Source organism: Neovison vison, chromosome 13 (genome assembly GCF_020171115.1).
Source record: "Neovison vison isolate M4711 chromosome 13, ASM_NN_V1, whole genome shotgun sequence".
In the NCBI taxonomy this organism is placed as follows: domain Eukaryota; kingdom Metazoa; phylum Chordata; class Mammalia; order Carnivora; family Mustelidae; genus Neogale; species Neogale vison.
In genome coordinates this window covers 95,660,138-95,672,308 of record NC_058103.1, presented here as the reverse complement: position 1 = coordinate 95,672,308, position 12,171 = coordinate 95,660,138, and the positions used below count along the sequence as shown (strand labels likewise).

Here is a 12,171-nt window from a genome sequence, read left to right as displayed (position 1 = left end):
GAAATTACAATGTTGCTGTGAGTATAGAATGAGGGGACATATCCTAATAGTTTAGCACACTGTCCTGCAGATAGTAAAGTGCTTAGTAAAAGTTTACTAACAGTATTACTGCTGTTAAGAATATGTCTTCAATGGAAATGGATAGATATTATAGTTTATTATCTCAGGAATAAAATCATGGATGAATTTCAATATTTTCTATTTCTATTGTCTATAGACAATATATATATTGCCTATATAATTTTTATATAATAGATGAATAGATCAAATTAAAATTTCTACTAACTAGAAAGATCACACTTCATAGATTCAAATTACAAAGTAAGCCACCTCACAAATACAAAAAGAAATTTACACAAATGATCTCATTCTATTTCATGGAGTAAAATGGAGTAAAATGACTGTATCTATCTATATCTATATCTATCTATCTAACTATCTATATATATCGCTTCATGGAGTAAAATGACTATATCACTCATCTTTTACAAATGTGAAAACTGAGATTCAGAAAGAATAAATTGATTTACTTAAAGTAATCTAATAAGGATGCTAATCCAATAATGTAAGGATGCTCAGTCTTAAATTACTCAGCTTCCACTATCCAGGCAGTAAAGAGATGTTCCTAACAAATATGGAAGATACCAAGATACCTAGTAATTTGCAGTATTTCAGAAAAGCCATTTTTATCCTGAGAAGCTTCTTTAGATCTTGTCTCATGATTTATCTCTTTCAGGAATTCTTCCCTGACAATTTTTACCCAATATTTGGTTCCGTATGCCTTCAGGATCCCCATATATACTTTATACTGTTGTATACTTTATATAATACCATATACATATATGGTATTAGGCACTTCTTTAATTATCATTTATAGCATTATCTGTATTGGAAATCTCATTCCTGATGCTTACCTATAATTACACAGAGAGGGCTTGTTCAAGGTAAAAGAACTGAGTCTCAATAAGTTTTAAACTTTTCAACTCTTTAGACCAACACAGGGAAAAGTATTTTTCTATATAGCTTGACCACTCAGATACTCCTTACTGGCAAACAAAATGGAATTTTCATATGCAGACCAAGGTTGAGGACTCAAACTCCCTCAATTTGACTTGCAAGTATGGGTTATTGGTGAGCAGGAGGCCCTTGTATCTGTTGTTTTTCATCACTAAAATGACTTAATTTTTTTTAAAGATTTTATTTATTTATTTGACAGAGGGAAATCACAAGTAGACTGAGAGGCAGGCAGAGAGAGAGAGAGAGAAGGAAGCAGGCTCCCTGCTGAGCAGAGAGCCCGATGCAGGACTCGATCCCAGGACCCTGAGATCATGACCTGAGCCGAAGGCAGCGGCTTAACCCACTGAGCCAGCCAGGCGCCCCTAAAATGACTTAATTTTTAATTGTCCTGAGATTTCCAACTTAATTTAGAAATTAAAACAATCTTTCTCACTTGATAAAATAGAATATCATTCTTCTAAGGCTGATCTGTGTACATTATATTAAAAAAAGATTCACCTAAGAAATTTGACATCACATCTCAGCATCTGACTTCTTATATTTATTATAACCCTCTGAAATTAACTTATCCATTTGATAATGAATTTAAAATTTTCCAACCCAAAGAGAATTTCTGGAAAAATGAGAGAGAGAGAGAGAGAGAGAGAGAGAGAGAAAGACAGACAAGAAGGAGGATTATGGAACAACATTAAAAACAAATAAAAAAACCCTCATGTTTTCTAGATCATTATTTGGGAGAAAGGAACTATAGGCTTAAGTAACAATGTGAGTCAATAATGTGGTAAGAACATTGATGGTGAAGAAAATACCCATAACTATGTTCAAGAAATAAGAAGAATTTCACCTACTATCTAGCCTCACTCAAATATTTTCATAAGGCTCTTCCTGTTGGACTTTACCATGCTTACAGTGGTTTATGATATTTATTTATTTTTGCAGGGAACCAGAGCCACCAAACCAGTATCACTTGGGTCCCCACGGAAGTGGCTAACAATGTCACTGAGTTTATATTCCTAGGACTTTCCCAAGATCCTGGAATGCAACTGATGTTCTTTGCCTTATTCCTCATCTTCTACACTGTGATCATGGTGGGAAATCTACTCATTCTGCTTACGGTCTTTTCTGATCGTCGGCTCCATACACCCATGTATTTCTTTCTCAGTAACCTGTCATTCGTGGACATTGCCTATTCCTCAGCCACAGCACCTAAGATGCTTGCAGACTTTATTTCTGAGAAAAAGACCATTTCCTACTGGGGTTGTGTAACTCAGATGTTTACCTTCCACTTTTTTGGTTGTGCTGAGATTTTTGTCTTGACCGTTATGGCTTTTGACCGCTATGCTGCCATTTGCCAACCTCTCCGTTATACTACCATCATGAGTGCCAGTGTTTGTATTGTGCTGGCATCACTGTCCTGGTTGGGAGCCCTGGGTCATTCATTTGTTCAGACCTTCCTGACCTTTCAGCTACCTTTCTGCAATAAACGGGTTATTGACCACTACTTTTGTGATGTCCACCCAGTCCTAAAACTTGCCTGTGCTGATACAACCCTGGTAAATATGTTGGTGATTGCGAACAGTGGTCTCATCTCTCTGGGGTGTTTCCTCATTCTCCTGGCCTCCTACACTGTTATTCTATTTAGTCTTCGCAAGCGGTCTTCAGAGAGCCGGCGCAAGGCTCTATCTACCTGTGGGTCTCATTTCACTGTAGTGACTTTCTTCTTTGTCCCTTGTATCTTTATTTACCTGCGTCCATCCACTACTTTCCCACTGGATAAGGCTGTGTCTGTGTTCTATACTACCATCACCCCTATGTTAAACCCACTCATCTACACTCTGAGGAATGAGGATGTAAAGAATGCCATGAAACGGATTTGGAGCCGCAAGTTCTCCTTGAAGGAAAAGCAGAAGGGCTAGCTTATCAGAATGGCAGAAATGGAAAATTAGCTGATACATTAAATGGTCTGTAATTTATTAATGATTTTAAGGAATAGGCTCTAAAATTCAACTATCTTGTAGTTTTCAATGAACAGGCAAAAATTTGAGACTATTTTCTTTTTCTGTCTTTAGGTGGGCTAAAATTAGACTTTTCCATATTGTTAAGGTTTATCTTTTCTTACTTTTATTTTTTATTTTTTTTTCCTTTTTTTCCCCTCATTTATTTATTTTCAGCATAACAGTATCATTATTTTTTCACCACACCCAGTGCTCCATGCAATCTGTGCCCTCTATAATACCCACCACCCGGTACCCTGACCTCCCAACCCCCCACCATTCAAACCACTCAGAATGTTTCTCAGTGTCCATAGTCTCTCATGATTCACCTCCACTTTCTTTTTTTTTTTTTCTTTTCTGTAGCCCATATCTTTTTTTTTCCAATTTATTTATTTTCAGATAAACAGTATTCATTATTTTTTCACCACACCCAGTGCTCCATGCAAGCCGTGCCCTCTATAATACCCACCACCTGGTACCCCAACCTCCCCCCCCCACCACTTCAAACCCCTCAGACTGTTTTTCAGAGTCCATAGTCTCTCATGGTTCACCTCCCCTTCCAATTTACCCAAATTCCCTACTCCTCTCTAATGCCCCTTGTCCTCCATGCTATTTGTTATGCTCCACAAATAAGTGAAACCATATGATAATTGACTCCCCTTTCACTTTACCTGAACCCCCTTCTCTCTAACTCCCCATGTCCTCCATGCTTTTTGTTATGCTCCACAAATAAGTGAAACCATATGATAATTGACTCTCTCTGCTTGACTTATTTCACTCAGCATAATCTCTTCCAGTCCCGTCTGTGTTGCTACAAAGGTAGGGTATTCGTCCTTTCTGATGGAGGCATAATACTCCATAGTGTATATGGACCACATCTTCCTTATCCATTCATCCGTTGAAGGGCATCTTGTTTCTTTCCACAGTTTGGCGACCGTGGCCATTGCTGCTACAAACATTGGGGTACAGATGGCCCTTCTTTTCACTACATCTGTATCTTCGGGGTAAATCCCCAGGAGTGCAATGGCAGGGTCATAGGGAAGTACTATTTTTTAATTTCTTGAGGAATCTCCACACTGTTCTCCAAGGAGGCTGCACCAACTTGCATTCCCACCAACAGTGGAAGAGGGTTCCCCTTTCTCCACATCATCTCCAACACATGCTGTTTCCTGTCTTGCTAATTTTGGTCATTCTAACTGATGTAAGGTGATATCTCAATGTAGTTTTAATTTGAATCTCCCTGATGGCTAGTGATGATGAACACTTTTTCATGTGTCTGATAGCCATTTGTATATCTTTATTGGAGAAGTGTCTGTCCATATCTTCTGCCCATTGTTTGATATGATTGTCTGTTTTGTGTGTGTTGAGTTTGAGAAGTTCATTATAGATCCTGGATATCAACCTTTTGTCTGTACTGTCATTTGAAAATATCTTCTCCCATTCTGTGAGTTGCCTCTTTGTTTTTTTTTTTTTTTTTTTTGACTGTTTCCTTTGCTGTGCAGAAGCTTTTGATTTTGATGAAGTCCCAAAACTTTATTTTTGCTTTTGTTTCCTTTGCCTTTGGAGACATATCTTGAAAGAAGTTGCTGTGGCTGATATCGAAGGGATTGCTGCCTATGTTCTCCTCTAGGATTCTGATGGATTCCTGTCTCCCATTGAGGTCTTTTATCCATTTTGAGTTTATCTTTGTGTGCGGTGTAAGAGAATGGTCGAGTTTCATTCTTCTACATATAGCTGTCCAGTTTTCCCAGCACCGTTTGTTGAAGAGACTGTCTTTTTTCCACTGTATATTTTTTCCTGTTTTGTCGAAGATTAATTGACCATAGAGTAGAGGGTCCATATCTGGGCTCTCTACTCTGTTCCACTGGTCTATGTGTCTGTTTTTATGCCAGTACCATGCTGTCTTGGTGATCACAGCTTTGTAATAAAGCTTGAAATCAGGTAACGTGATGCCTGAGTTTTATTTTTGTTTTTCAACATCTCCTTAGCGATTCGGGGTCTCTTCTGATTCCATACAAATTTTAGGATTATTTAATCCAGCTCTTTGAAGAATACCAGTGGAATTATGATCAGAATAGCATTAAAATATAGATTGCACTAGGCAGTATAGACATTTTAACAATGTTTATTCTTCCAATCCAAGAGCATGGAATGGTCTTCCATCTTTTTGTGCCTTCTTCAATTTCTTTCATGAGTGTTCTGTAGTTCCTCGAGTACAGATCCTTTACCTCTTTGGTTAGGTTGATTCCCAGGTATCTTATGGTTCTTGGTGCTATAGTAAATGGAATCAATTCTCTAATTTCCCTTTCTGTATTTTCATTGTTAGTGTATAAGAAAGCCACTGATTTCTGTACATTGACTTTGATCCTGCCACGTTGCTGAATTGCTCTATGAGTTCTAGTAGTTTGAGGGTGCAGTCTTTTGGGTATTCCATATAAAGAATCATGTCATCTGCAAAGAGAGAGTTTGACTTATTCACTACCAATTTGGATACTTTTTATTTCCCCCTTTGTTGTCTGATTGCTGTTGCTAGGACTTCTAAAACTATGTTGAACAAGAGTGGTGAGAGTGGGCATCCTTGTTTTGTTCCTGATCTCAATGGGAAGGCTGCAAGCTTTTTCCCATTGAGGATGATATTTGCTGTCGTTTTTTCATAGATAGATTTGATGAAGTTCAGGAATGTTCCCTCTGTCCCTATACTTTGAAGCGTTTTAATCAGGAATGGATGCTGGATTTTGTCAAATGCTTTTTCTGCATCAATTGAGAGGACCATGTGGTTATTCTCTCTTCTCTTAAAATTTGTTCTATCATACTGATTGATTTGTGAATGTTGAACCATCCTTGTAGCTCAGGGATGAATCCCACCTGGTCATGGTGGATAATCTTTTTAATGTGTTGTTGGATCCTGTTGGCTAGGATCTTGTTGGGAATCTTAGCATCCATATTCATCAGTGATATTGGTCTGAAATTCTCCTTTTTGGTAGGGTCTTTGCCTGGTTTGGGGATCAGGGTAATGCTGGCTTCATAGAAAGAGTCAGGAAATTTTCTTTCTGCTTCAATTTTTTTTTGAAAAATTTTTTTATTTTTTTTCCAATTTATTTATTTTCAGAAAAACAGTATTCATTATTTTTTCACCACACCCAGTGCTCCATGCAAGCCGTGCCCGCTATAATACCCACCACCTGGTACCGCAACCTCCTACCCCCCCCCGCCACTTCAAACCTCTCAGACTGTGGGAATTTGGGTGAATTGGAAGGGGAGGTGAACCATGAGAGACTATGGACTCTGAAAAACAGTCTGCTTCAATTTTTTTGAAACAGCTTCAGGAGAGTAGATGTTATTTCTTCTTTGAAAGTTTGGTAGAACTCTCTGGAGAATCCATCAGGTCCTGGGCTCTTGTTTTTTGGGAGGTTTTTGATCACTGCTTCAATCTCGTTACTAGATATTGGTCTATTCAGGTTGTCAATTTCTTCCTGGTTCAATTTTGGGAGTTTATAATTTTCCAGGAATGCATCCATTTCATCTAGGTTGCTTAGCTTATTGGCACATAACTGTTGATAACTTCTGATGATTGTTTCTACTTCCTTGGTGTTTGTTGTGATCTCTCCCTTTTCATTCATAATTTCATGTATTTGAGCTTTCTCTCTTTTCTTTTGGATTAGTGTCACCTATGGTTTATCGATCTTATTGATTCTTTCAAAAAACCAGCATCTAGTTTCATTGATACGTTCTACTGTATCTCTGGTTTCTACCTCATTGATCTCAGCTCTAATCTTGATGATTTCCCTTCTTATGTGTGGAGTTGGTTTGATTTGTTGTTGATTCTCCAGTTCTTTAAGGTGTAGAGACAGCTACTGTGTTCTGGATTTTTCAATTTTTTTGAGGGAGGCTTGGATGGCTATGTATTTCCCCCTTAGGACCGCCTTTGCTCTATCCCATAGGTTTTGGATCGAAGTGTCTTCATTGTCATTGGTTTCCATGAATTGTTTCAGTTCTTCCTTGATATCCTGGTTGATCCAAACATTCTTAAGCAAGGTGGTCTTTAGCTTCCAGGTGTTTGAATTCCTTCTGAACTTTTCCTTGTGATTGAGCTCCAGTTTCAAAGCATTGTGATCTGAGAACATGCAGGGAATCATCTCAGTCTTTTGGTATCAGTTGAGTCCTGATTTGTGACCCAGTATGTGGTCTATTCTGGAGAAAGTTCCATGTGCACTTGAGAAGAATGAGTAGTCTGTTGTTTTAGGGTGGAATGTTCTGTATATATCTATGAGGTCCATCTGGTCCAATGTGTCATTCAATGCTCTTGTTTCTTTATTGATTTTCTGCTTCGATAATCTGTCTAATTCTGAAAGAGGCGTGTTAAGATCTCCTACGATTAGTGTATTCATATCAATATGACTCTTTATCTTGATTAACAGTTTTCTTATGTAATTGGCTGCTCCCATATTGGGGGTATAGATATTTACAATTGTTAGATCATCTTGGTGGATAGTCACTTTAAGAATGATGTAGTGTCCTGGTGAATAATCCTTTTAATGTACTGTTGAATCCTATTGGCTAGTATTTTGGTAGGATTTTTACATCTGTGTTCATCAAGGATATTGGTCTATAGCTCTCTTTTTTGATGGGATCCTTGTCTGGTTTTGGGATCAAGGTGATGCTGGCCTCATAAAATGAGTTTGGGAGTTTTCCTTCCATTTCTATTTTTTGGAACAGTTTCAGGAGAATAGGAATTAGTTCTTCTTTAAATGTTTGGTAGAATTCCCCCGGGAAGCCATCTGGCCCTGGGCTTTTGTTTGTTTGGAGATTTTTAATGACTGTTTCAATCTCCAAAATCAAAAGCTTTTGCACAGCAAAGGAAACAGTTAACAAAACCAAAAGACAACTGACAGAATGGGAGAAGATATTTGCAAACGACATATCAGATAAAGGACTAGTGTCCAAAATATATAAAGAACTTAACAAACTCAACACCCAAAGAACAAATAATCCAATCAATAAATGGGCAGAGGACATGAACAGACGTTTCTGCAAAGAAGACATCCAGATGGCCAACAGACACATGAAAAAGTGCTCCATATCACTCAGCATCAGGGAAATACAAATCAAAACCACAATGAGACATCACCTCACACCAGTCAGAATGGCTAAAATCAACAAGTCAGGAAATGACAGATGCTGGCGAGGATGCGGAGAAAGGGGAACCCTCCTCCACTGTTGGTGGGAATGCAAGCTGGTGCAACCACTCTGGAAAACAGCATGGAGGTTCCTCAAAATGTTGAAAATAGAACTGCCCTATGACCCAGCAATTGCACTACTGGGTATTTACCCTAAAGATACAAATGTAGTGATCCAAAGGGCACGTGCACCCGAATGTTTATAGCAGCAATGTCCACAATAGCCAAACTATGGAAAGAACCTAGATGTCCACCAACAGATGAATGGATCAAGAAGATGTGGTATATATACACAATGGAATACTATGCAGCCATCAAAAGAAACAAAATCTTGCCATTTGCGACAACATGGATGGAACTAGAGCATATCATGCTTAGCGAAATAAGTCAAGTGGAGAAAGACAACTATCATATGATCTCCCTGATATGAGGAAGTGGTGATGCAACATGGGGGCTTAAGTGGGTAGGAGAAGAATCCATGAAACAAGATGGGATAGGGAGGGAGACAAACCATAAGTGACTCTTAATCTCACGAAACAAACTGTGGGTTGCTGGGGGGAGGGGGGTTGGGAGAAGGGGGGTAGGGTTATGGACATTGGGGAGGGTATGTGCTTTTGGGTAAATTGGAAGGGGAGATGAACCATGAGAGACTATGGACTCTGAAAAACAATCTGAGGCGTTTGAAGTGGCGGGGGGGTGGGAGGTTGGGGTACCAGGTGGTGGGTATTATAGAGGGCACGGCTTGCATGGAGCACTGGGTGTGGTGAAAAAATAATGAATACTGTTTTTCTGAAAATAAATAAATTGGAAAAAAAAGAATGATGTAGTGTCCTTCTGGATCTCTGACTACAGTCTTTAGATTAAAATCTAATTTGTCTGATATAGAATTGCTACCCCACCCTTTTTTTGAGGCCCATTGGCATGAAAGATGCTTCTCCATCCCTTCATTTTCAGTCTGGGTGTATCTTTAGGTTCAAAATGGGTCTCTTGTAGACAACATATGGATGGGTCCTGTTGTTTTATCCAGTCTGCAACCCTGTGCCGTTTTATGGGCGCATTTAGGCCATTCACATTGAGGGTGATTATTGATAGATACGTTTTTATTGACATCGTGTTACCTTTGAATTCTTTCTTTCTGTAGATTGTCTCTATATTTATGTTCAATGCTATTCCTGGGATTTTTCCTCCTTTAAAGAAGCCCCCTTAATATTTCCTGCAGTATCGGCTTGGTGGTTGCATAGTGTTTTAAGTTTTGCTGGTCCTGGAAACTCTTTATCTCTCCATCCATTTTGAATGTCAGTCTTGCTGGATAAAGTATTCTTGGCTGCATGTTCTCCTCATTCAGTGCCCTGAATATATCTTGCCAGCCCTTTCTGGCTTGCCAGGTCTCTGTGGACAGGTCTGACGTTATTTTGATGGGCTTTCCTCTGTACGTAAGGATCTTCTTTGTCCTAGCTGCTTTCAAGAGGTTCTGCCTACAATTATAATTCTTCATTCTTACTATTAGGTGTCTCGAGACTTTCGTGAATCTGTATTCTTGGGGGGAAACCTTTCAGCCTCTAGTACATAAATGCTGGTTCCATTCATGAGATTTGGAAAATTTTCATGAAGAATTTGTTCCACTATATCTTCTAGACTTCTTTCTTTCTCCTGCCCTTCAGGGATTCCAATAATTCTGACGTTGGAATGTTTCATGGCATCACTTATTTCCCTGATTCTGTTTTTGTGGCTTCTAAGCTGTTTGTTCCAGGCTTCCTCCTGATCCTTTCTCTCTATCTGTTTGTCCTCCACATCACTAATTCTATCTTCTGTCTCAGTTACTCTAGCTTTGAGAGAATTTAGATTAGATTGGAACTCATTGAGAGCATTGTGAAGCTCATCCTTGTTAGCTTTCAGCTCTTCCCTAATATTGAAAACATGATCTCTGGTCATTTTCAGTTCGGCCCTAATCAACTCCGTTTGGTCACCCATGGCTTTCTCCAACCTAGCTATTGCTTGAATAATTATTAGCCTGAATTCTCTTTCCCACATATTGTCCATGTTGATAGCCATTAGCTCTGTTGTAGAAGGTCCATCCTCTGTATTTTTCTTCTGTTGGGCATTCCTCCTCCTAGTCATTTTGGTGAGAGATCGCTGAATGGGTGTAGCTGGGTATATCAACTGTGGTGCAGTCAAGGTGCACCCTGGAATGCTTCTGAGCAATCAGGGTTCCCCACCCAAATGAGTGGAAAAAGAAAAGGAAAAGAAAAAAAAGAGAAAGGGAGAGAGACAGAAAAGAAAGGTGAGATAAAAGAGAAGGTTTATCCCAAATGGGCCCCAAGGTAAGATTTATGAAGTATACAAACAGACACAGACAAACAAAAAGACTGATAAAAGTATATGACAAGAGAAAAAAATATATATATTTGTATATATATATATATATATATATATGCATATAAAGGAAGAACCTCATCAAAAAGAACCCTGAATGTAAGATTTATATACTATCAGGACAAACACAAAAACACAGAGATACTGGTGGAAGAAAAAGATGGGACAGTGGTTGTAAATTCTCAGTGTGGGTGAGGAAGGTTGTTTTGATTCTTCCTGGATGTATCTTGATATCTTTGTTAAAGGACTCAACTTTCCTAAGATAAGGGGGGATTAGGAATTGGTTTACCTATAGGGGTGGCATTGATTAGGGAAAGGAGATTACCTTGAAGTTTAACTCTATATGAATATTAAATAAAAATTTAAAAAAGGGATAAACTAAACTAAACTAAAATTTAAAAAAAGAAATTAAAAAAATAGAAATGCAAAAGGAAAACACAGGTGTATGTATTAAAAAGTTCAGGTTAGAAATTGGAAGGGGAGGTGAACCATGAGAGACTATGGACTCTGAAAAACAGTCTGAGGGGTTTGAAGTGGCGTGGGGGGGGTGGGAGGTTGGGGTACCAGGTGGTGGGTATTATAGAGGGCACGGCTTGCATGGAGCACTGGGTGTGGTGAAAAAATAATGAATACTGTTTTTCTGAAAATAAATAAATTGGAAAAAAAAAGAAGGTTATTATGGAATTTGATGTACTGGACATCTCTCTGTGATGGTAAATAGGTTAAAAATTATCTATATAATAATAAAAATTAACTATATAAAAAAATGAGCCAGAATAGTGGGATCGAATTAATAATAAAAATTGTCCTATGAAGTAGTGGTGGTTGTTCTCTTGTCGTCTTTTTTTTTTTTTTTTCCTTTCCCAGTTGGTTTTCTGGGGGAGGGGCCTGCCACGTGGGTTTTCAGTCCCTGAAGTTCTCTCAGCTAAGTCCTCCTGCCCCCCTCAAGGGGGTGGGCTCTGAGGAAACTGGTTTTTTCAGGCTTTTGTTCTCTGGAGGTTTTTATATTTGTTCACTTTTGTTTTTCTCTTTCGCTTTGACCGCTTTTGATGGTTTTTGTAGGTTTAGAGGAAAGCAATCTGCACCCTGACCTCCCTCTCAGAGAGAAGCCTCAGTCTGGCTGCAGATCCCATATAAATCTGAGCAGGTTCTCAGTCACGGTCCCTGGGGACTCAGGATATTTTGCTTGTACCCAAAACCATGGCAGCTCCAGACTGCCAGAGAGTTCCAAGCAGGGATCACACACTGAGATTTTCCCGCTGCCGGGCTGGGAGTGCCTGGTCTTTCCAGTCCGAGAGCACCCGGCTGGCATTTGTGTGCACCTCTTTCAGGGGAGGGCGTGGGGCAATACTCAGACTCTGATGGCACAGCAGGGCACTTGCCTGGGGACTGCCAAAAGGCTGTGCTTCTGTTGGCTGGCGAGGCTCCCAGCCCCTCATGGGAGCCAGGCGCCAAGCACTCTCAGGCATGCTGGTGGTTCAGGGACCGAGACCTGGTTTCTCTGCCACACTCTCTCTGGCTCTGCACCAAGGGTGACTTAAGCCCTGACCCTAACACCCCGATTCTGCAATTTCCCCCCTGGAGATCCTTTGCTCTTTTTGAGTGCTTTC

At 39.4% G+C, this 12,171-nt stretch overlaps 1 protein-coding gene across 1 annotated transcript; it reads left to right on the top strand.

The window, feature by feature from the left end:
* The first annotated feature begins 1,997 nt into the window (after positions 1-1,997).
* On the top strand, positions 1,998-2,933 carry LOC122893648 (olfactory receptor 4S2-like). The gene has a single exon (XM_044230807.1). The coding sequence runs from the start codon at positions 2,055-2,057 to the stop codon at positions 2,931-2,933; it is 879 nt and encodes a 292-aa protein (XP_044086742.1). The 5' UTR covers positions 1,998-2,054.
* Positions 2,934-12,171: the final 9,238 nt, after the last annotated feature.

Coding starts and splice junctions, on each gene's coding strand:
- LOC122893648 (XM_044230807.1), top strand. CDS start 2,055: ATGCAACTGATGTTCTTTGCCTTATTCCTCATCTTCTACACTGTGATC.